The sequence below is a fragment of the Hemitrygon akajei genome, chromosome 10, assembly GCF_048418815.1.
Source record: "Hemitrygon akajei chromosome 10, sHemAka1.3, whole genome shotgun sequence".
Classification (NCBI taxonomy): domain Eukaryota; kingdom Metazoa; phylum Chordata; class Chondrichthyes; order Myliobatiformes; family Dasyatidae; genus Hemitrygon; species Hemitrygon akajei.
The window spans coordinates 152,407,403-152,434,000 of record NC_133133.1 but is presented as its reverse complement, the minus strand read 5'-3'; the positions used below and the strand labels follow the sequence as shown (position 1 = coordinate 152,434,000).

The 26,598-nt window shown below is 40.3% G+C and overlaps 1 protein-coding gene across 2 annotated transcripts in view; it reads right to left on the bottom strand.

Moving 5' to 3' along the window:
* lrp6 (low density lipoprotein receptor-related protein 6) overlaps positions 1–26,598 on the bottom strand; it is a 149,808-nt gene that overhangs the window by 42,613 nt on the left and 80,597 nt on the right. For both annotated transcript variants that reach the window (XM_073059413.1, XM_073059412.1), the window contains 2 exons: positions 12,754–12,950; positions 219–350 (listed from right to left, as the gene is read on the bottom strand). In XM_073059413.1, coding sequence (XP_072915514.1) covers positions 219–350; positions 12,754–12,950 — 329 coding nt within the window. The remainder of the gene's footprint in view (positions 1–218; positions 351–12,753; positions 12,951–26,598) is intronic.

The following is a 26,598-nucleotide window of genomic DNA, read 5'->3' as shown; positions in this document are numbered from 1 at the left end:
GGCATATTAACCTTACCAAAAGGACCCAACTATCTTATTACTCAGCCGAAAATACATCAGAAAGTGAATTTTGGATTTTCTACATTTATATCACCAAAACTGGAGAAATCTGAATCTAACGTGACTATGATCCAAATATGCTTAAAAGCAAGTCAAATTTTTGATACTGCTTTATTTCTCCCTATTATATTTTGTCGATACATCCAGATATAACCTACCATCTTTGCACTTGGTTCCATCTTCTAGCAGCTGGACTCCAGTTGGGCAAGCACAATGAAAAAACGGTTTGACTGGAGACATCAGGCACAAGTGGGAACAACCACCATTATTGCTTCCACAGGGATTTGTTGCTGATCAGATTAAAAAAAAGGTTTTGAATGTTAATACAGTAATTCCAACTTTACAACAAAGCAATTATTATTGCTTAAACTTCAAACCAATTCTGCCTCAGATTTTATGTACATTTTAAATTTGCATACACGTTAAAGAGAAATTATGTATCACAGTGGATGAGTATACAGGACTTGCATCCACAGACCTGACTGAGACACAACAATTAAACACAGAATAACAGCATACCCAAATAACCATCACCAGGAAGGTACCTGCCACTGTGGCCGAGCAGATAGTGATACGCTATATTGGTTCCGGGTTGAACCCTGACATCCTCTGTAAGGAGTCTCTGTACACCCTCCTTGTAGAATGTGTAGGTTTCCTCTCACAGTCAATTGCCCCACGATTAGGTTAGTGTTAAATCGGGGTTGTCAGGGGTTGCTGGGAAGGGCCTATTCTGCACCGTGAGAAAGAGAAGAGAAATTGCCTTTCAACTCATCAACTTTTTTGCTGTTGATGCTTCTGCAGCAGGCGATTTCTTTTTTTTTAATGAGGTCGAGTTGCTAGCTCGACGCTCAACCCAGTACGGATGGAGAGCGTGCACAGGAGCCGGCTGGATTCGAACTCAGGACCTTCCGCCCCAAAGTCCAGCGCCGATGCCACTACACCACCAGCCGGAAATTCTGCACTGTATTTCTAACTAGTTAAGGCAGTGAGAAAACTCCAAGATACACTCAAGTCATTTAGGGAAGTTAATCGGCACTTGCTGGGCTGGCCTATGTGCAGCTCATGGCGGACTCCAAGTCACTACAGAGGTCGCCTAACAAGCCATGGTTTGATGAACAATTAAGAATGGCTATTGTCAACTCACCATGGACATCATACGACTTCATCTTCTGGTCCAGCCTACTACAAGGGACCTTGTCAAAAGCATTGCCTGTACACAATATCCGCTGCCCTACATCAATTACCTTTGCAGTCTCCTCTAAAATCTCAATTAAGTTTGAGAGCTCGGAGGTCCCCTGAACAAAGCCACACCGGCCATCCCTAATAGGTCAATATTTTTTTAAATGTGAGTAAATCCTGTCGCTGAGAATTTTCTCCTCAGATTTCTCTACCACTCATGTAAAGCTCACCAGCCTATAATTTCCTGCATTAGCCCTATTGTCCATGTAGAAAAAAATAACACTGGCTATTTTCCTGTTTTCCAGGACTAAGAACAATACAATGATCTTTATCAAGACCCCAGCAATCTGCTCTCTAGCCAGCCTTAGGATCATCAGATAGATCACATTAGGCCCTGAAGACTTATCCATCTTAATGATTTTCAAGAGACCCAACACCACCAACATTCCCTAGAATATCAACATGTCCCTCCCACCAGCATCCATGTCCTTCACCTTTATACCCATCATATAAATACACAGCAGCTCTACTTTTTTGGGAGTCTGTGAAGATTTGGCATGTCATCAAAATCCTTGGAAAACTTCTATAGATGTGTGGTGAACAGTGTGCTGACTGGCTGCATTATGGCCTGGCATGGGAACATCAATGCCTTTGAGCAGAACATCCTACAAAAGTTAGTGGATTCAGCCCAGTCCATCACAGGTAATAGCTTCTCCACCACTGAGCACATCTACATGAAATGTTAGAGTACAAAAGCAGCATCCATCAAAGAGCCTCACCACCCAGGCCATGCTCTTTTCTCACTGCTGCCATCAGGTAGAAGGTACAAGTGCCTCAGGACTCACACAACCAGGTTCAAGAACAGTTACTACCCCTCAGCCATCAGGCTCTTGAACAAAGTAGATAACTACAGTTATTCTATTTTTGGTGTTCCCACAGCCAATGGTCTCACTTTAAGAACTCTTTATCTTGTTATTTCATGCTTGTTACTTATTGCTATTTATTTATATTTGCATTTGCACAGTTTGTTGTTCATTGATCCTGTTTATAGTTACAGTTCTATAGATCTGCTAAGTATGCCCACAGGAAAAAGAATCTCAAGGTTGTATGTGGTGACATGTATGGACTTTGATAATAAATTTTACTTTGAACTTTGAACAAAGTAATCATTAAGGACCTTGCCCACTTCCTCTGGCTCCATGCAAAAAAAAACATCTTTTGTCCTTGATTGGACAACCCTTCCTTATTGCTCTTTACAAGTATAAAATGCATCAAGATTCCTCTTAGTACAGCTTGCCAACAACATTTTATGGGCTTTCTACCTCTCTTAACTCCTTATTTAAGTTTTCTTCCTTCCTTCATATTCACCAGCAGCCAACTTAGACTTCAGCTCTTTAAAACAGAATTTCTCAATAGGGAGATTGTGATTTAAAAAGCATCATTTTTTGAACTTGGTGTAACTCGCAATGCTAGCGCTCACAGTGGTGGGCAGTGACTAAGCAGACCCGTTAGTCTCTCAGCCCAGTAGGGTAATGCACTGTAGGACTGTGTTTATTTGATTGAGTCCATTCTCAGTTTTTGATGCGAGATAGGGGAGGCCATTGATAATTGCATGGAGGGGAGGACGGCAGGCTGATGAGGAGCCTGAAGTGCATTTTCCCAGCATTGAATGGACTTGCCCAACTTGAGCTGTAACGTCAGCCTCTCCCTCCCAAATTACCTCTCCTTCTGGGTGATGCTACAAAATGCTGAACTTTATTAAACAAAGACAAGTCTATGACTGGATGAGGGACCCTTTTTCCTGAATCTTCTGCTCAGCCTGAGAACTTGACTTTGAGAGAAGAGGAAGGACTTTGTGAGCTGCATTCTGATTATCAAATACTCTGAAATGAGTACTTGTGCACAGAAAACAAGCACAGGTTTCACATGCTAGTTCTATACTTCAGCCTGATCATGTCACTTAGTAAAACACTTTTTTCAATGTCTTGTATAAAATTGTGCCTTAGGCTATATTTTTACTCATATTGCTTTGGCTTATGGGTTTTTTTTAAGTAACTTTACTACTTAACATTTTCAATAAATGTTCAGGTTGTAAATAGCATTAATTCAAATCATTTTACAACCTTTATTTAAATTAAATCTACCAAGCCTACCTTTAGAAAAATTAAATTCCTTTTTTGGCTTAAGTCACTTATTTAACAGAAATTATGTTTGCCTTATGAGTTTTTAAAAATTTATGGAAGGGAAAGAAAGATTAATTTCAAAGGTAAGCTAAGAATTCATTCTCTACTCAGAGATTTTTTGATTATATCTACAACTTACTGATCACATTACCATACCCTGAGTTGTCCATATAATAATTTTTATGCAGGGTTTGCCCGAGACCTGGAAATTATTTCAAAGATTCCCCCAGGGCAAAAAGTTTCAGAAAGGCTGCTCTAAACCTTACTTACAGTTCCTTACTTTTGACTAAATTTACAACACCTTTTGAAACTTGCCATCCTTATCCTTCGTTTTCCCAGGAACATCCTGAACTCAAATCAACTGACCTTTGAAAGAATTGCACACGCCAGATATGGATTTACTTCCTATCTGCCACTCACTATCTACTTACTCTCATTCCAGCCTGATACTGTTATAACCAGCCTTCACCCTTGGACCAGTCTTAACGCCTGTTCTCAATTATCTGAAAACTTACAGGATTAAGATCACTGTTCCCAAAATGCTCCTCCACTGAAACTTCTGTCAACTGGCCAAGCTGTGTGGGGAAGACAGATTATTCCCAAGCTTTTCATGTTTACAAGCAAGCCAAAAACATTCTCATCTAACGCACCTTCTGGATTTAGGACAGAAGCAAAAAGAAGATTTTCTTCTGTCAGTTTAGTAAATAAGGAGCAGAAAACCTTGGTTGTAGCATTTTTGGAGTATTCCAGCATTCTTCTGGCTCAGGCTACAGAAATGTTCCATTCCTTTCAGCTCATCCTTTGCCTTTCCCTAGGCCAAGTACTACTTTCATCTGTTTCCTAAGCACCATTAATCCCACTTTGAAACAGTTGCCAGGAAGCACAGCACATTCTGGGAACGAGCTTCATTAAATTTTCCCTATCTTGTTGTTTCACTGGTTGGAGGAGGTTGGCTTCCACTCAACTCCTCTCAGCAAATTGGTCAAATCTGCTTTTCCTTGTGCTGACAACTCCACGAGTGCGGCGTGTGCTTTCTCCAAAATCTCCAACTCTCAAGTTGGCACAATTTCTACTATAGAGTCAAAGGACACCACAGCACAGAAATGGGGTCGTCCATGCTGAACGACTAACCTGCCTAGCTCCATCGACCTGCACCTGGACCACAGCTCTCCATATGCCATGTTGAAATGGAACAGGCATCCACCACTTCCAATGGCAGCTTGTACCACACTCTCCCCACCTTCTAAGTGAAATTCCACCCATGTTCCTCGTAAACATTTCACCTTTCACCCTGAACTCATGACCTCTAGCTCTAGTCTCATCCAAGCTCAGCGAAAAATGCCTGCTTGCATTTACCCTGTCTGTACTCCCCAGTTTTATATGTCACCATCAAAACTGCCTTCGTTCTTCTACGCTCTAGAGAGTAAAGTCCGAATCTAATTTGGGTCCTCAAATCCTGGCAAGATCCTTGTACATTTTCTCTGCACTCTTTCAATTTTATTGAGATCTTTCCTGTAGGCACTGTCCCCTCTGAGCTGTGCAGGTGCACGGACACACAGTAACTAAAATATTCCTGTGCACATAGCTATTGTTGTCACGCAGCTGAAATTTTATATAATTTTGAAAATTGAATAATTTGAAATCTGTTAACATAATTGTGAAACATCCTGTAATTACCTCTGTGTTAATGAACATAATCCATAAATTTTCTCAATAAACATAACACAACCTTTACTTTGTAAATACACTGAAGCTCTAAAATATTTCATTGTCAGTATTTCAAGTTACAACACTGTTACAAATTGTAACAATAAACACAGAATGGAAGTCACTGAATGCAAGTTCATTGTTAATAACTGTCGGCCTAAATGCCGACACAATCTAATTTCAGGGAGCATGAAAGATTTTCTTTGTCGTACTGCATTTCGCTGTACCTCCAATTAATAAAAAGTATGTGATTTTTTCCATTTTCATTCTAGATATTCATATTACAAAAAAACCTTAAAGTGCCACACATTATTCAGGCTGTGTAAAAATTCCTGCTGAAGGCAATGGTTGGTCTGTGCAGCTGTGAATATAATTAGAGAGAACATTGCCCTTAGGTAGAAACTACACACAATACTCCAAATTAGGCCTCACCATCATCTTATACAACTTTAACAGAACATTCGAACTACTGTACTCAATATATTGATTTATAAAGGCCAATGTGTCAGAAGCTTTCTTTATGACCCTGTCTAACCATTTTCAATGAATTATAATTTGTATTCCTATCTTTCTGCTCTACCACACTCCTTAGTGCCCTACTGCCCACTGCGTAAGACACCATGGTTGATCCTCTCAAAGTGCAACATGACACACATGCCTGCATTAAATTCCACCTACCATTGTTTAGCCCATTTTTCCAGCTGGTCCAGATCCTGCTGCAAGCTTTGATAATCTTCCTCACTGTTTACTATGCTCCTATATCTTGGTGTCATCTGCAAATTTGCTGATCTAGTTTACCACAAGTTGATCTAGATCACTGATATAGATAACAAAGATGAACCCAGCACCAATCCCTGCAGCACTCCACTAGTCACAAAACCTCCAGTTAGAGAGACAACCCTCTACTACCACTCTCTGGCTTCTCCCACAAAGCTGATGCCTAATGCAATTTACTACCTCACCGTGAATGCAAAGAGACTGAACATTCTTAACCAACCTCCCATTCAGGACCTTGTTAAAGGCCTGACTAAAGTCCATGTGGGCAACATCCACTGCCTTGCCTTCATCAACTTTCCTGGTAACTTCCTCAAAACATTCTTTAAGATTGGTTAGACATGACGTCCCACACACAAAGCTGTGCTGACTATCCCTATCGGTCCTAAACTCGTATATCCAGTCCCTGAGTATACCTTCCAATATCTTACTTGACTGATGTCAGCCTACAATTTCCTTGCTTATCCTTAGAGCTTTTCTTAAACAATGGAACAATATTAGCTGCCCTCCAATCCTCTGATTCCTCACCCGAAGCTAAAGCCATTTAAAATATCTCTGCTAGGGAGGGCCCCTGCAATTTCTGTACTAGCCCCCCACATGGTCCGAGGGAACACCTTGTCAGGCCCTGGGGGTTCATCCACCCTAATTTACCTCAAGACAGCAACCCGCCCCTCCTCTGTAATCTGTACAGGGTCCACGACCTCCCTGCTGCTTTGCCTCACTTCTATAGACTGTGTCCATCTCCCGAGTAAATACAGATGTAAAACAAAAAATCCATTCAAGATATCCCCATCTCTTTCTGGTGCCTATTTATCTTTCCCCTCCTGAGAAAGCAGATAAAGTTAGACCAAATTTCGGTTAAGACTTCTAAAATCAAAGGCAACTGTTAAAACCTTGCACTTGAAATCATCCACAAGATGAGTTAACAAATTTCACAACACATGCCGGTGGATAATAAACCCACTTCTGATCGTGAACCAGAACACAACTCAATGCACAAACATAATTAAATAACTATGTGACTAGGAATGAAATCTGACAAGGAACTTTACTTAAGAGGGGGGTAAGAATTCCAGCAACTAGCTTTCTGCATCATCTCATACAATATCTATGGAATAAAACTGTAAGTTTCCCCAGTGTTGAATCACTTCTCATTTTAAGAACTAATTTGAGTCATCATTAACTCTTAAGTAAATTTTGTCCATAGGTTACAAATTTTGAAGACGGGAAATGAACTTGGAAACATTTCTAGTGCAGAGTAGCGAATCTTTGAGCTTATCTGGAGTGTAGATCAGAATGAAAAGTTTAACTCCTCGGCTTTTGGGGGGGCGCCACAGTAGCACAGCAGTCCGCACGACTATATTACAGCTCAGGGCGATCGGGAGTTCAATGCTGGTGCCACTCTGTGAGGAGTCTCTGAACGTCAGCCCCATGGAATGCGCGGGCTTTTCTCTGGGTCCTCCGGTTCCCCCCCCCCCCCCCCCCCCACAGTCCAGATGCACCAAGTTAAAAACTGGTCCTTGTAAATTGCCCCGTGATTAGGTTAGGGTTAATCAGGTTTGTCAGGGCGGTGGCTGAAGGGCCTATTCTGTGCTGTATTGCTAACCAATTTCTAGTTAATACCTTTGACATGGATTCAAAGCTTACAATAACAATTTTTACAAACTTACTGAAGGATTTCAATTATTTCAAGTTCTGGTTTTCTTTTCGATAAATGAGCAAATAGAAGTTTTCATCTAAGGAATATCTATACGAACAGTTACACACCATTTACCAAAAAGGTGCACACACAACAGTTACAAAAAAAATTTAAAAATTCATAAATGTTTTCAAATGATGCTTAGCAAGGTGCTTTTACTCTGTACAAAATACAAGTGGATGCAATTATGCACATTCCTTCAAATATTAATAGTTTTCATGTTGGAGGATATATCAGTGTACTTCAGCCTCACTAAGACAATATACCCAAGGCTATTCAAATTGAGGTCAATCATAGTCCAGTATCTTTTGAACTGGAACTGTAGACATAACATAAATGCATCAGCACACATGCAAATAACATCGAGTTCCTAATCATTATTTATAATCCTTCTGATTTATAAAGTAAAAATGCAAAGTTATTTCGCTCACCATCAATGTCTTCTCCCTCTAATTCCCTTCAGCTTAACAACTATTTCCATTGTAATTTTTACAATTATTGTCCAAAATTCGGCAATTCCCTAACATCTATGTACTATTTTCATAAACTCCCAGTCATATTTTCACAAGTTCTTGCGATAGTCTTTTCCTCTCAGTCTTTAATCCATCCTCTCCGCCTTATTGTTCCACCCTCAAGAAACATCGACGGCACATAACAAACGAGGAAACATCAGGTGGAAACAATTAATTGTCCATCTTATCTTTTAAAAGTAACATTCTTATTTTGGGATGTGAATAAGTTTAGAAGTGGTCATAAAATAAATTCTTACAAAAATATGATTAGTTCACCTTAATTTTGTTTTCCCTGTGATTACATCATTAAAGAATGTTCAGAGCTCTCAAAACGTGTAACACCAAGTAAAGGAAATGAATGGTATCACATTGCCTCTTTCATACTGCCAGCTTGCGGCAGGGCCAAGGAGTCACTATTCTACAACCGTATGCCATCCTGGACGGAGCATTAAGATACCAGTTGCACAGCGACCAACCATGCTTTGAAAAAAGCTTTCCAATGACTTGTGTTTGAATTTTACCCATGAATTTGCAGAAATGCAAGCTCGTTGCCTTTACAAATAGATTTAATTTTAGAAAACAAACATACATTTCTAAAATGAATGCAAAATATATCATGAAGATTAAAAACCTGGGCCCAGATTCAGCAGCTCATTTGGCTCTCTCTGGCAGGGGGCAGGGTTTTGATTTGATTTCCGGATGTGAAGTGCCAGTTATAAGGGAAACATGACATGCAACAACAGCAATGTTATCGAACAAGCTGAGAAGCCTGTATCATATCAAATCATTTTCATACCACAAACCAAAGCTAGCACAATTTATCCTGCAATCTATAAACATAAAAACTCAAGTGATCTTTTATTTAAAAAAATTAAACAAATATTTGAAATTGTTATGGAGAAAGAAAGTGTATACATTAGAATTTAAGTTTTTTGGACCAGATTATAACTCTTTCCTAGTACAGCTTCAGAAACTCAGTGAAGTACTGTTCAGGAATGTTAAATGATTTGCATTTATCTGAAGTTCTTGTTAATTTGATCCTTTCTAAAGCTGACGCTGGAGAAGACTGCAAACTGTTGGATCCCCAAGACCGGATATCACTCAAAGAAACCTGTATATTTACTTGTTATATTTCATCATTCATTGACTACCTCAACCTTCTTTTTTTAAGCACTATATATTCTGTCATTTATCGTATGTGTCTTTGCACTACACTGTCACAAAACAACAACCTTCACATAATGAGAGTGATAATAAACCTGATTCTGATGGCCTTGCACGTGTTTATTCCAGGCGTTCAGTTCAATGTTGATTCTCAGCAGAAATATTGCACCTCTGAGTATGGGGAATGAGAATCAGTTATAACTTCGGAGCTAGATGGAGCTGAGGGTTTAAACATAGAACAGTACAGCACAGCCTCTTCAGCCACGATGTTGTGCCAACCTTTTAACCTACTCCAAGATCAATCTAACCTTTCAAAATGCCATTTCCTTTTTGTGGTTCCTCTATCTCCTCTGCATCTGTTCTCAGGATGAAACATTCCATTCTAGAGTATCTGAGATGTCCTGCTTTTTCAAAGGGTTTCCCTTCCACCACCATCGTTGCTGCAGTTACCCGCATCACCTTCATTTCCACCACATCTGCCCCATTGTCATCCTCCTGCCATGGTGATAGGGTCAGGGTTCCCCTTGTCCTTACCCACCCCCACGAGCCTCCATGCCAGAACAAAATTCTCCGTAACATCCACCATCTCCAACAGAATTCTAGCCCTAAGCACATCTTTCCTTCCTCCGCAATCTTCTTTAGGTTGGGACCACTCTCTAAATGACTCTTTTGTCCACTTGTCCCTCTTGGCATATCGCTGAAGTCTGAGAGGTACCACACCTGCTCCTACACCTCCTCTCTTACCACCATTCAGGGCCCCAAACAGTTCTTTCCAGGTGACGTGACACTTCACGTGAGAGCCTGTCAGGGCCAGCTATTTGATCCAGTGCTCCCAGCAAAACCTCCTCGACGCTGGTAAGCCCCAACATAGATCAGGATCCGTTTCGTCGAGCACCTTCGAACTGTCCGCCACAGATCAACTTCCCATTCCCATTCTGACACGTCTGTTGTTGGCCTCCTCTGCTACGATGAGGCCACACTCAGGATGGAGCAGCAACACCTCACATTCCATCTGGGTAGCCTCCAAAAGTAATGGTATGATCTTCAATAGCTCTAACCTTCAGTTAAATCTCTCCCCTTCCCCCCTCCCTCTGGTGCCCCCTCTTCCTTCCCTTTCTTCTATGATCCACTGTCCTCTCCAATTAGATTCTTTCTTCCTCGGGCCTTTACTTCTTCCATCTATTACTTCCCAGGTTCTTACTTCATTCCATCACCCCCCCCCCCCCCGCAAAGGCTTCTGCCCCATTCCACTCCAGACCTGAAATGTCGGCTGTTTATTTCCCCTCCGTAGATGCTGCCCGACTTGCTGAGTTCCTCCAATATTTTGTGTGCTGGTCAATCTAACCCCTCCCTCCATGAAGTCCCATGTGCCTATTTAAGGGTCTCTTAAACGTACCTAATTTATCTGCCTCTGCCATCGCCCCTGGCATCACATTCCACAAACCCACCACTCACCATGATAAAAAAACCTACGACTGACATTCCCCCTTACTTTCCTCCAATTACCGTAAATTTATGCCCTGTCGTATAAGCCATTTCCACCCTGGGGAAATGTCACTGGCTGCCCACTCTGTCTATGCCTCTTATCATCTTATACACCTATCAAGTCACCGCTTATCGACCTTCACTCCCAAGAGCAAATATCTTCATAAGACGTCCACTCTTGTCCAGGCAGTATCCTGGAGAATCTCCTCTGCACTTCTGTAAAGCTTCCAGAACCAGACTGTAGTGGGAAGCAGTGAACCCATCCTCCAGTGCTAGAATGGGAGTTCAGGGGAATGCTCTGGCTGACTATAGGCAAACTTTGGTTTTGGTTGCGTTATAATAGCCTCTGCAAAGTGTCAGAACTAGATGAAAACCTGCAATTTTGACAGCACTCCTCCCACTTTCTGAAGCTTTTCAGCATGAGATTTATGCTGGTCATCACAAAAGATCGGTACCCAGTGTTCAGCCAGAGGATAGTTTCCAACAATCATGCTGGAGTGGGTATGGGGACACTGGTTTGTGGGTACCAGGCATCAACCCTCCAAGGGTCACACAAGATGGAGAAGCTCTGGAGAGTAGGAATCTCTAAACATCGTGGTTACAATTTTGTGTATCTCTATTTATCTATCTGAACGACTAGGAAAATAAACCAGGAACACAAGAAAATCTGCATGTGCTGGAAATCCTAAGCAGCACAACACAAGATGCTGGAGGAACTCCGCAGGACAGGCAGAATCTATGGAAAGGAGTAAGCGGTTGATGTTTAGGGCCGAGCCCCTTCATCAGGACTGGAAAAGTCAGTGCTCCATTTACCAACTATCATGACAATGAATCTTAATTTGAGCTCAAATTCCGAATTGATTGTATTTCCAATATTTCAACATAATAGGTGAGCAGCTGTTCGTGTAAAAAAAAATCAACATTGTAAATTTTTTGAGGCTTAATTCCAAGCATGAAAACACTAACAATAACTCTTCTAAATTCATAGAGCATAAAAGCAGCATTATAATTACATATGCAATCAGTAGTCTCTCCTCTTCTCACAGATCATTCTCTTTTCACTGCAGTATAATGGTGATTATAACACAAGCATTACAGGCAGCTGTAACATGGTTATCAATTCTGACATAAGACAGTGTCTACACTTCAAAACCACTATTGGCTGTGAAGTACTTGGACATCCTTGAGATCAAGAAAGGCACTTTATAAACATGAGCTTTTCTTTAATGGCAAGTAGCTCGAAGGCAATTATCTACAAATTAGTCATTTTTACTTAAAAGGTGTAAATAAATATACAGAACCTACATAGAGAACTGTTGTGCAACATATCATACATAGTCTAAAAGGCGATGAATTTTAATTACTGAGTAAATACAAGGTTAGGGATCAATTACAGGATTGAATTGCTTGGTAATGATTACATTGTGGGTTGAAATGGCTCATCCATTTTAAATTGTCAGAAGATAGCATTACAGAAGATAGATACCATTTTAAAAATTTAACAGGCATACCAATTGAGAAACAACTACTGTGGAAGAAAATTTAATTTTGTTGTCAAGCTTGACTAGGCCAAGCATTGCCCAAGATTTGGATCATGAGGGTGAGGGGATAAGAATGTGCCAGCTAACAATGTGTCATGCCAATGAGATATTGCTGACCTTTGTCCAAGTCTGTCTGGCTAATAGGGAAAGTAAACGGAGATATGCAATTCTAACTTTGAGTACTTGTAGACTTGCTGATACCTAACAAGTGCTTCTTGAAATCACTGACTGTGTATGTTTTGCTGTTGGCTATTGACCAAAATTTACTGTATAGATTAAAGATGTAACTTGACATAGGCGGAGTCGTAAGGCAATGGCTCCCCGCGATCACATATTAAAGGGTTAACCATATACTGAGGTCTGTGCCTTTATTTCTGTTTGATAGTGGGCAAATTCTTACAGTAAGAAGTGGTAAAGCAGGGTAGATTTTTTAACAACTACATACTTACCGTGAGGTTGTCGCTGTTGGTTAAAGACATGAATATCCATGGGAGAGAAAATATTGCTGTGCACCTCCCGCCGATACTCTCCAGTGTATTTATTGCATGCATGAATAGAGTGCGTGTTCCAGTCTGTCCAATACAAAGTGTCTCCAAACAATGTTAAAGCGAATGGATGGGGAAGGGAGCCTTCAACCACCACTTGCCTGACAAGACAAAAAAAACAAGGATCATCGTTGGTTTTAAACAAAAGTAAGCACAAAATATTCAAACCAATGCTGGTCTAAAATATCTTTTGCATTACAGCTTTCTGAAGATCTGCACTGGAATTACACATCTACCAAGTTCAAAAGAATAAAGATAAAAATGTTTAGAAATAGATTCTGTGGCTACTAAATTAATAGCTTCTCCTGCAGCCACATGTCCTCATGTTCAGATGTACGTGCTCTTTAGTTGAAAACAAAGGCTCCGATTTTCAGTTTACAGAACACATTGGAAGCTGACTGCAGAGAACTTGTTCTGTTGGAATTGTTGATGCGGTAGCTTCACTCTCCATTCATAAAAATCCCCATAATGCAAACATATTTGTGTACTCAGGAAGAGGAGGAAGGGGGGCAGTATCGACTAAAAGCAATTTTCAAAAGGTACGAATACTAACATGAGATTCTTTTACTACAGGAAAAAAAGGAAAATGCATGCACTGAATCATAGAAAAGGGATCAGATACAAAGGACAAAGGTTTTTGTTTTGACAAGCAGGAAAGATGGAGCTGAGTAGCTTGTAACACAACTACACAGCACATTCCAACTTCAGGGACATTAATAGGAAAGTGCAAAGCACAACAAAGCCAACGGGTCACTCTTACAGACAGAGCAGAAACGAGTTTGAACATAATTAGCTGAGATGCACGAACAGCTATCCCGCATCTCTTCAGGTGTTGGAACAATGGGAACTTCCTTTACAGGAAAAAAATTGCACCTTCAGCAGATCGCTCAAATGATAAGACATTGATATAGTGTCATAACTATCCATAACCCTTACCATGGAAGAAATAGGAATATTCAAATATTCTCATGTCCTGCCACGATGGAATAGGTCTCAAAATAATCAATCCTTTACATCCACCTGAATTGACTCACTTTAATGTTGTTACTTCATATGGGAGGGTGCCTTTCTCGTCACACTTGTAATTGGTTTTTGTCAAGCTGCTCCTCCAGCTTGTGGCCACGTCAATGTACTGCGGCAAAGCCGCCTTGGCTTTGGTTGGCTTGAGTCATAATGAGGTGTGGCCTGGGAGGGGCCAGGGAGCCAGTGATCAGGGGTCAGGACTAGATCAATCTTCGCCTGGCATCTTGCCCACAACCATTCCAATATGGGTGGCCCTGAGTTGGCATCACCTGATGGAGTCCTTGAAGCTCGCAAGCCTCCACACGACGCCCACCACTTGCTTTGATAATAGGATGCCAACAAGAGAAAATAACTACAGTATGGTACTGCTAATGCATTTATCTTCTCCAAACTGGAGCTTGTAGTCAGAATTTAATCAAAAATAAAAATCCATGGTACACAGGAGTTGTAAAAGGATTCATCTCCATCGCGGGTACTAGCCTCCGTAGCATCTCGGACATCTTCAAGGAGTGGTGCCTCAGAAAGGTGACATCCATCATTAAGGACCCTCATCACCCAGGACATGCCCTCTTCTCACTGCTACTATCGTGGGGAGGTATAGAAGCCTGAAGGTTTTTTCCCCTCTCTGCATTGTACTGCTGCCACAAAAACAACAAATTTCTTGACATATGCCAGTGATATTAAACCTGGTTCTGATACCAAGCTCTTAACCTGTTTCACTCCTAATTAATAAAGCCAAACTCTTAGCTCTAAACTAGCCGCATAAAATAAAATCCTATGGAGTTTTAACTGAGGCAGAGGCTTACAAAAACCTCAGCAGCATGCCAAAGCAGCTCATTTAACACAGGATAGTGCAGGTCCTTTGGCTCAAGATGTTGTGCCAATCTACATATAAACCTACTCCAGAATCTGCCTAACCCTTACTTCCCAAACAGCTCGTAACCCTTCTCACATCCATGTATGTGCCCAAGTCTTTCAAATGTCCCTATACTACGGCAGCGAGTTCTGGGAACCCACCACTCCCCATCTCTGACATCCACCTACACTTTCTTCCACTCACTTAAAAACTGATACTCTTTGATATTGGCCATTGCCACCAGGGGAAAAATGCTTGGTGTCCACTTTGTCTATGCCTCTCGTAATCTTATACACTTCTATCAAGTTGTCTCTCCTCCTCTGTCACAGAAAAGCCCTTGCTCACTGAACATTTGCTCAGGAGATACACTTCTAATCCAGACAGCACCCTAGTAAACCTCTTCTACACCTTCCCTGAAGTTTTCGCACCCTTCCTATAAGACAACCGTAACTGAGCAAAATGTGGTCTACCAGAGTTTTAAATTACCTCACAGCACTTGAACTCAATCTCCTGACATATGAAGGCCAGCACACCACCCTATTTACTCAAGTGGCAAGATCCCACGATCCCTCTGTTTCTCCACACTGCTAAGGATCCTGCCACCAACCTTGTACTTCACCTCCCAGTTCGATCTACCAGAGTATCATTTCACACGATTCTGGACTGAACTCCATCTGCCACTTCTCCACCCAACTCCACAACCTGTCCATATTCCACTGTAACCTACAACCTTCCAACACCATCTACATCTCCAACCTTTGTATCATCTGCAAACTTACCAGCCCACCTCTCTACTTCCTTATATAAAAATCACAAAGAGCAGAGGACCCAGAACAGATCCCTGCAGAACACCACTAGTCACTACCCTTCATCTACTTCCCTCTGCTTCCCGAAGTCAAGCCAATTCCAAATCCACACAGCAAAGTTTCCATGAATCCCATGCCTCATGATTTGCTGGGTAAGCCTACCATGATGAATCTTGTCAAAGATTTACTAAAATCCAAATACACCACATCCCTTGCTCTACATTCAATTTGTTTTCTCACTTGCTTAAAAAAAATCTCAGGAGCCATAACCTGCCTCTTACAAATCCATGCTGTCGATCTCCAATCAGACTATGCTTCTCCAAATCCTCATAAATCCTGTCTCTAAGAATCCTCTCCAATAGTGACTTAAGACTCACTGATTTATGATTCTCAGGATTATCCTTATTCCCTTTCTTGAACGATAAAACAACATTTTACAACCTCCAGTCTTCGGGTACCCCTACAGTGGCCAAGGAGAATGTAAACCATTGTCGACATCTCAGCAATCTCTTCCCGAGCTTTCCACAGTAACGTTTATTTATTTATTTATTTATTTATTTATTTATTTAGAAAATTACAAAGAATAAATGTAATGATAAAATAGTAAGAGAGAGAAAAAATAATATTAACCCTCCCCCCCTTAACCCTTGCCTAAAGAAAGAAAAAAAAGAAAGAAGAGAAAGATTGCCTGGATATCGGAGGATCCCCACATGCTCCATGGAGTTCAAAATAATTTTTATTTTTATTTTTACTTTCCCCAATTACTTTATAATTTTATCTTCAAAGGACCTATGTATTTAATCCTATCTTTTGTAGGTATGGGAGCCAAATTTTCAAAAATATATCATATTCATTTCTTAGATTGTATGTAATTTTTTCAAGTGGAATACAACTATATATTTCATTATTCCAATTATCCATAGTTAAATATAAATCAGATTTCCAAGTAACTGCGATAACTTTTTTGGCTACTGCCAATGCAATTTTTATAAATTTTTTTCTGATACTTATTCAATTTAAGTTTCGGTATTGTCCCTTCAATGTCTCCTAATAAAAATAATACTGGACTATGTGGGAGTTGTACTCCAGTAATTTGTTCCAAATAAAAGTCTTAGATTTATCCAAAATGATTGAATTTTAAAACAAGACCAAGTAGAATGTAAAAAAGTACCAATTTCTTGATTACATGGAAAACATTGGTCAGACATATTTGAATTTAATCTATTTATTTTCTGTGGTGTTATATATAATTGATGTAAAAAATTATATTGTACTAATCTAAGTCAAACATTTATTCTTCCACAGTAACTTGAGATGTACCCTGCCTGGCTGCAAGGACTTAATTATCGTAACATTCTTCAGATGTTCACCCAAGTCGTTTTGGAATATCAGTATTACAGTCCTGCAACTTACTGACTTCAAATGAACAAAAAAGTTAAAGCTTAAGTAAAAGCATAAAAATGCAAACAAAATCATTGCTGAGATACAATAAAGCAAGTAATATCTGCTTATGAGATTGGGAGATTTAAGCCTGCATCAGATCCTTAACCCTGAATAAACTTACATTTTTTTGGAGAAATGGGTAGAATTTAAACACTGCAAACATAAAGTGTTCAAATTTACCCTCTTGGTAATGTTTACAGGGTCAAAGAAAATGAGAGAGCTTTCATGAAGTTATTCTGCAACTTTTCCATAATGTTGCATGCATTATAAGCCAGCTCTAACATGGTAGAATTTATGACCAAATAGCTGCCCAAAATAATTGCCCCCTAAACTCCATCACCCATTTTAAAAGAACGATTTGAAAATGAGGATCTATCTAAATTATACAGCAAGGCAGCATTAGCAACCACTACTCTTCCAGAATGCATTTAACATACAATTGAGCTTCCATTTTCATCCCCACATAATGAAAACAGACATTTCTACACAACTGTGCCCTTTTCCTTAAGTTTTCAACAATAAAGAATTCAATTTTTAATTTCAGATATTAAAGTAGACTTAACAATGAATTGTTTATTTTCAGCTAAAGCTTTCTCCCTAAAAATGAAAACAAGACATGCACTAACAGAATTTTTCTGCAACCACTACATTCCAAAAAAGTACCACTCAAAATTATCAACAGTTGGTCATTACAATTGCTGGATGCCAAAATTTTATATGAATAACCTTTGGCTGTGGGTGAATCCAAAACCATCAGAAATGCAATGACTCTGAAACTTTTTAAAGAGACTACCCTGTATAGGAGGAAATTAGAAGTGAGCAATAAACTCACCTTGCCCATACAGTCCACATCTCACCAATGAATGAAGAACATTCACAGAGAACTGGCTGTCAAATGGAATAAGATTGATGCAACATGCTTTAGCACTTATCTTGTACCACATGTAAACAACTGAATGATTGATGAGATTTAATTAGTTGTACATTAATCAAGACCAATTTAACTAAAAGTCTTAGTGATTTGATTTTTTGATAATTAAGTGAACAAAACTGCTTCCAACTAGTCAACCAGAATGAACTTACTAATATAATAATGACAATACTAATACCTATAGTATGTCAGACTGCTGTTTGTTGACTATAGCTCAGTGTTTATCATTCCTACAGTTCTGACTGAAAAGCTCCAAAACCTGGGTCTTTGTACCTCCCTCTGAAACTTGATCTTCGACTGCCTTATGGATTGGAAATAACACCGCCACCACACCGATGATCAACACTGGCGTATCTCAGAGACGTGTGCTTGGCCCACTGCTCTGCTCTCTACACCCATGACTATGCAGCCAGGCACAGCTCAAATGCCATCTATAAATTAGCTGACAACACAACTATTGTTGGCAGAATATCAGGTGGTTTTGAGAAAGCGTGTAGCAGAGAGATATATCAGTGAGTTGTTTGGTCTTGCAGCAACCATCTTGAACTCAACATCAGTAAGACCAAAGAACTGACTGTGGACTTCAGAAAGGGCAAGATGAGGGAACACACAGCAGTCCTCGTCGAGGGATCAGAAGTGGAAAGAGTAAGGAACTTCCAAGTTCCTGGGTGTCAGTCTCTGAGGATCTATCCTGGCCCAGTGTATCGATGATGTTACAAAGAAGGCACAACAGCAGCTACATTTCATTAGGAGTCTGAGGAGACACTTGCAAATTTCTACAGATGTACTGTGGAGAGCATTCTAACTGGCTGCATTGCCATCTGGTAAGGGAGTGGGTGGGGGGCTACTGCGCAGGATTGAAAGCAGCTGCATAAACTGGTGAACACAGTCAGCTCTCTTATGGGCAATAGACTCCATAGTATCCAAGACATCTTCAAGGAGCAATGCCTCAAAAAAGCAACATCCATCTTTAAGGACCCCCCCATCACCCAGAACATGCCTTCTTCTAATTGCTACCATCAAGGAGGAAATACAAGAGACTGAAGGTACACACTCAATGATTCAGCAACAGCTTCTTCCCCTCTGCCATCAGATTTCTGAATGGACATTGAACCCATGAACACTACTTCACTATTTTAACTATACAGGTGTCTCCCGCTTTCCGAAAGTTCGCTTTACTCCACTTTGCTTTCATGAAAGACCTACATTAGTACCTGTTTTCACTACCCAAAAGAAATCGAAGAAATTACGAAAAAAGGCACCCGCTTTAAACTTGTGTTTACCCCTAGAAAGACTACCATGACCGTGAAGCCTTGCGCGGGCAGGTGAGTGCGCATGCGCGTATGTGATGATTTTTTTCTCTACAAATCTGTTTTTGGCCAAATCTTCCCGATTCTAGTAAGTGAAACTACACTATACATACATTATTTCTACTTTATATAGGCTGTGTATTTATCATATCATTCCTGCCTTTACTATAGGTTCGTGTTATTTTAGGTTTTATGTGCTATTTGGTATGATTTAGTAGGTTGTTTTTTGGGTCTGGGAAAGCTCAAAAAAATTTTCCTATACAAATTAATGGTAATTGCTTCTTCGCTTTATGCCATTTTTGCTTACGAAAGGTTTCATAGGAACTCTCTTTCGGATAGCGGTGAAGCCTGTATACTGTATATATCATTTAACAATATACACAATTTATTTACTGTAATTCATGGTTTTTATTATGCACTGCATTGTACTGCTGCTGCATAACAACAAATTTCACAAAATATGCCAATGATATTAAGAGAGGGTTGAATGGGATCTGGATCAGCCATGATGAAACAGCAGAGCAAACTCGATGGGCTGAATGGCCTAATTCTGCTCTTATGTCTTATGGTCTTATATTAAACCTGATTCTGAAATTTCATGTTTCAAAAATTAGGAGGTTTGACTTGTCATTGAACACCAAATTTCAATGGCAGATGCAATCTGAATGACTCTTCACACAGCCTTAGATCACCTGGACAATACAAACACCTCTGTCAGGATGCTGTTCATTGACAATAGCTCAGCATTTAATACCATCATTCCTGCAGTTCTGACTGATAAGTTACAGAACCTGGACCTCTGTACCTCCCTCTGCAACTGGATCCTTGACCTCCTAACTAGAAGACCATAATCTGTACGGATTGGTGATAAAATCTCCTTCTCACTGACGATCAGCGCTGGTGCACCTCAGGGGTGTGTGCTTAGCCCACTACTCTATACCATTTATAAATTTGCCGATGATACAACCATTGTTGGTAGAATCTCAGGTGGTGACGAGAGGGCGTACAGGAGTGAGATATACCAACTAGTGGAGTGGTGTCGCAGCAACAACCTGGCACTCAACACCACTAAGATGAAAGAGCTGATTGTGGACTTCAGGAAGGGTAAGACGAAGGAACACATACCAGTCCTCATAGAGGGATCAGAAGTGAAGAGAGTGAGCAGTTCCAAGTTCCTGGGTGTCAAGATCTCCGAGGACCTAACCTGGTCCCAACATACCGATGTAGTTATAAAGGCAGCAAGACAGCGACTACACTTTATTAGGAGTTTGAAGTTTGGTATGTCAACAAAAACACTCAAAAACTTCTGTAGATGTACCATGGAGAGCATTCTGACAGGCTGCATCACTGTCTGGTATGGGGTTGGGGCAGGGGGAGGGGCACTGTATAGGACTGGAGGAAGCTGCAGAGGGTCGTAAATTTAGTCGGCTGTATCTTGGATACTAGCTTACAAAGTACCCAGGACAGCATCAATTACTAAGGACTCCCAGCACCCGGGGCATGCCCTTTTCTCACTGTTACCATCAGGTAGGAGGTACAGAAGCCTGAAGGCACACACTCAGCGATTCAGGAACAGCTTCTTCCCCTCTGGCATCCGATTCCTAAATGGACATTGAACCCTTGGACACTGCCTCACATTTTTTTAATCATATATTATTTCTGTTTCTGCATGATTTTAATCTATTCAATATACATACACTGTAACTGATTTAATCATTTATTTTTTCTTCTATATTATGCATTGCATTGAACTGCTGCTGCTCAGTTAACAAATTTCACGACACATGCCAGTGATGATAAACCTGATTCTGACTCTACAAATGTACTGCTGAAAGTATCCTGACTGGCTGCATCATGGTTTGTTATGGCAATTCCAATGCACAGGAAAACTGTGCTAAGTAGTGAACTCAGCCCAATACCTCACAGGCAAATCCCTCCCCACCTATTAAGTGCTACCCCAAGGTGGCAAAATCTGTCAATGATCCCCATCGTCCATTCCATGCCACTTTCGCTTAGCTAGCTGAAATCCTAAACCACTAGCTTTGAGAACAGCTACTCTTCTTCAATCATATGGTTCTTGAACCAACCAGCAACTAGAGTTGAGCTATGCTCTGTCCACTGTGATCACTAGCCACTAAAACGGAACTTGTTTTCTTGGATAAATTAAACAAATTGAGTGATTTAAATACGCCTGTGATGCTGCTACAACCAGGTTTTTCCACTGCAGCTGTGCCTGCGACAGTACAATCAACTTTATTTATTGCCTCAGTTTGGTTTGGTTAATCCCAAAGCACACATTTCGTCTGGGGAAAGCCATTAGTCTGGAACATTTGGGAATTGCAGAAGAGTGTGACATTGTCATATTGTTATCACCAGAACAATTTTATTGTTTAAGCAAATGGCCCAGAGGCGTTGTGCATGACAATCTGTATATATCTAGAAAACTGGGGAGAAAAGGTCAAATCAACAATTTTGTCATTGTCATTCTCCTTTCAAAAAAGTACGCAGGGTGGTCAATAAATAAAAATTATTTCAATTGTATCAAAATGTTTGTTTACTCTCATTATAAGAGAGACAGTCAATTTCACCACTTGAATCTTAAAAGTAGCAGCAAATATTACTTTCCAAAATTTTGATATAAAAAATGAATTAATTGGTTGAGCTGATTTTGCCTGTATCATTCCTGCTTATAACCTTCTGCTACAATTGCTTGGAGATCAGTACAAAGTGTAAAGTTTAAACTCTGCTGTGGTCTTTTAGTCGCTTCAGCTTCCATGCCTGGCATGATGAAGGTCTCAAAATTAGTCTTGAATAAACATCTTGAAATCTTCCTCTGGGCTAGTCAGTCTCCTTTAGATGACGACTGAGAAGAATTTATAGTACCATGAGGGCTGAACAGATGGGTGTTATTAACAGACAGAACTAAAAGCAAATGACTTGAAGTTATATGGAGAGGCTGGACAGCTTTAGAGTTTATTCCTTCGATCATTGGAGACCGAGGTGTGGCCTTGGAGATGCACAAAACCATAAGAAGCATAAATGGAGTGAATGCACAGATCTTTTTCCAAGGGAAGGGATCCAAAAACTGAGATCATGGGTTAGACTTGAAAGGGACCTGAGGGGTAACTTCTTCACACAGAGGTGGTGTGTATATGGAATAAGCTGCTGAAAGAAGTGGTTGAGGCAAGTACAATAACATATTTAAAACACAGTTAGACTGGTACATGGATAGGAAAGGTTCAGGGGTTCCCAACCTTTTTATGCCATGGACCAAAACCATTAAGCAAGGGATCTGTGGAGCCCAGGCTGGGAACCCCTGGATGGATATTGATCAAAGACGGGTGAATGGCACTCACTGAGTTGAGCAGCAGGACCAGGCTAGATCAAAGGGGCCGTTTCCATGCTGTGTGACAGACTCGATAAAGGATTATATTGCAATGAATTGCACATTGAAAATCACATACAACTGGACTTCTTTTGCACTTGTAATTACAGAATTGCACTGCATAAGTAAACAGCAAGAGCAACAATTATAATGGCATGATTCTGTGCCTACACTCCTAACCTTGTAAATGGGTCAGGATGTACACAGACCCCACTCCAGCCCTCAAAGGACTTTGGTTCAAGCTTGACCACAGGTGCTGACTTTGTGAAGTATTCTCCCTGTTACCAAGTTCTCGAATATCCTGCTCCATCCCATCAACTATAGTGGCAAAAGGGCCTAGTGCTCTCCCGGCATATATGACAAATACACTCTTCTCGGGATTCCAGCCGGGTACAGGTATCGATTTTAGCTGTTTCGATGACAAACTCTGCCATCTGCATCTGGATGATGCATCAGCCCTGATGAAGATGGCAGAGTTCATCATCGATCCATCGGTTAAAGTCGAGTTGACGAGTTTATTCATCAACAATAGTAGCAAATAAACTGGCTACTGTAGGTTATCCTTTATGAAGCTAGGTGTCAAAAGGATGAAAGGGGCATTTGATGGCCACGTGAAAGAAAACAAGTAGCCGAATTACTTAGAAAGAGCAGAGGCTTCAGCCTGTTAATAATCATGCAGAAAGACTCCAAGCCAACTGACCTGTGCCAGCATTTATGTTCCACCACTGTTCTCCAGTGTAATCCTTTCAATCCAACTTCTAAAATTATGTTCTTATTTAGATTCTCTTCCACAGCAACCCAATTATAACACAACCTCTTCCTACAATTACAGATTTCACTTTCTAGCCACATTAATTGGTCAGAATGGATTTTTGATAACTATTTTTCTACTTGCAATACCCACTTTGGGGGGGGGGGGGGAATCCCTCCATTCAATCTTGTCAGCGCTAAAACTTTAATAAAATGCTCTACATGCTTCCCCTGATGGATGAAGTCCTACCATTTTGACATTATCTTCTACACTCTCACGTCCTGCTCCTTCTATATGGACAGAACAGCCCACCGTATGTTGGGCAAAGTTTAAAAACTTACCATCTCTGGAAGTTAAGAACTTTTGATACTTTGTTTACCTTTTATACTTCGAATGACTTCCTTTGAACCCTCCACAATTTTACCTTAGTTGCCAATGTTATTTCTATTTTTCCAATCTAATTTCATCACCTCAATTTACTTATAAATTTAATTCTCACTCCACAAAATTTAAGTTCTTCTCGAATGATATCCCTCAAAGCAATTTAGTTCCTTGAAGTCCAAAAAGAGGAAAAATAAACTATGGCCATTTTACTAAATGCCATCGTTCATATAGATCCACATTCAAAGCCAAGCTGTGCTGCATGGAGGCATTCCATACAGCTGCATATATTTTTGATGGATTCACTGCAGTGACATTTTGCAAAATAATTTTGAACTAAATAGGGGAAAAAAATCAGCGAGGCATATTCCCTGGGTAACTCACAACTCTGCTTATTAACAGCTGCTTCCTCCGGGAAAATGCAGAAAATCTGCCTGTATCAACCCACATCCTAACTTATTAATAAGGGCCACCACTTCAGGGAGTTAACTGAAATATAATTGATAAGCTGCCTGAACTAAACCACAATTATTTGCTTCTTGCACTGGTCACAAGAGACAATGTGATTTGACTGGCTTAGCCTTGACGTGTCAGAGGAAGATAGTACTTCAGTAAAACAACCTTTACAACTGGACACCAGATTGCACGTCTTGGTTAAACTGGTTTGTGTAGCTGAGAAAAAAAGTGGACAAAGGAAAATTTACAGAACAGACGCACCATTTTGTTAATACTCCAATGAAACAAAGCTGCTTGGGTATATTAATGAAAAGGTACAAAATATCAGTGTTTTAAACTTCTACCCAAACAAATCTCTGCTAATTTAAGATTCAGTAAAAGCAAAATTTACACCGTTGGCACTAATGTCACATTAAGACCCGGTTCCCGTAGCAACAGGGTAATGGAAATGATACTTCAGGCCTACCTTTAGCAGCATGAGAAAACAGGGTTGAAGGTACAGTCTTCACTAACTGCATCATTCACATTTATTGCTGATATCAAGGCAATAAAGTTTAATTAAATCTATGCATCTGCACCAGATCTCATGAATTGATTTTGTTCTTTACCAATCATGTACAAGACTTGTTGTGATAACTTACTGGAGTAATTCAGCAAATTGAGGCTTTATAGAATATTTAGGAGAAATAATGATCCTGAGAGTGAAACATTAAAGTAAAAGTCATACCAAGTTACTTTAATAATGTTTTAATGAATAGTTTTAGTTCAGGTAGAGCACAGATATTCAACTTTCACATACGATAGCGCACAGCGCTGGTGAATCTCAGCAACTTCTGGCTGGTAGCCAAATAAACAAAAAACAACAAAATACTTTGTTAATCGCTTTTTCTGGTAAATGATGGCCGCAAACAATAGCTTGTATCTCTCCTTTGGACTTGGAGGTAATTTGATACGACAGAACCAAGGTGAGAAAGTGGGCCAGTCACCAAGAGTGAGGAAGACCCAAGGTTCGATCAATTCAAGTACCAGGCTGAATCGGAAAGATCAGGAACGGGGCAAATCAAGGCACAAGGGTCGAGTCCCCAGAGCATACTGAAATCAATGTTTGGATGACGACTTATGCGCACAGCCAAATCAGAAAGGTCAGGGTACAGGCCAAATTGAGGCAGCAGGGTCAGAGCCCCAGAACACATCGAAGTGAGTGAACCTGATATTTGGATGATTTAGGCACCAGGCCAGATTGAAAAGGTCAGGATGTCAAGGGCCCAAAGGCGAGTGATGAGCCAATTCAGCTCCCTGCTCCATGACGTTTACTCTGTCCCTCTTCGCGGACTTTGGCTCAGAATACTATGTCTGCATGATTTGTTTTTCCTTTTGTATATTGAGTGCATGACAGTCTTTTGTTTTAAAAAAGAAAATGGCTTCTTTTGGGTTTCTTTGTTTTGTGGCTGCCTGTCAGGAGATGAATCTCAAGGTTGTATAATGTATACACACTTATATAATAAATACACTTTGAACACATGTCCAATTACCCAATCGATCAACTGTAGTGAATTCAAAACTTAAAAGATTTTAGATTTCATTATTGCTACTTATGTGAATTTCATCAATTTTTGAAAGCTGCTGAATGTAAATGAAGCACAGTCCATGTGTACCCAAGGTCCACTTTCATTGCTCTCTCGTTAGCAAGTTATCTGATTAATCCTAGCTTTATTGCTGGTGCTAAAATTAGCGCACTTCCCAAAAGCCAAATGGATAAGGAACTTTAAGGAATGGGGCGGGGGGGGGGCATCAGCCAGTCCTGACATACGGAAAGCAGCGAACTACAGACGCAATAAATAACAAATTATGACAAGTCACTAAAACTGCATTTAACATGATGCAATTTATAAACTGCTGAATAAAGACAGATATTGAAGACCAGTTGGAAAACGAAGCGTGTGGTTTGTCCCTTAAGTATGTTTCTAATCAAGTGCAGATGTGCATGTGTTTGACTCATCTTATATAGAGCAAGCCAAAATAGTATCAGATCCCTCTTCCCAAATCACCGAGCCTTGCACTGAAGGAGAAGTTAAGCCACAGGCTGCAAGCCGCATCTGCAGCTTGAAATAAGTCCTTTAAAATTGTGACAGGCAGCGATCCAATTTTATAGTGCAGAAACAACACAGAATTTCCTTTAACAATCCCAGACAAAGACAGTTGTTCGGCCTCTCAGCAGCACAAAAATTTCAGGTGCAATTAATTTAGTTCTAGATTTAACGTATACTTAAATATCTTTACATTTGATACCAAATCTATGAAAAGCCAACCCCTTCGACACTCATTAACCACAGTTACATTCCAAATTCAACCACCTTTTTTTGCCTCCCCCCCCCCCCCCCCAATTTACCTACTGGGTGACAACATT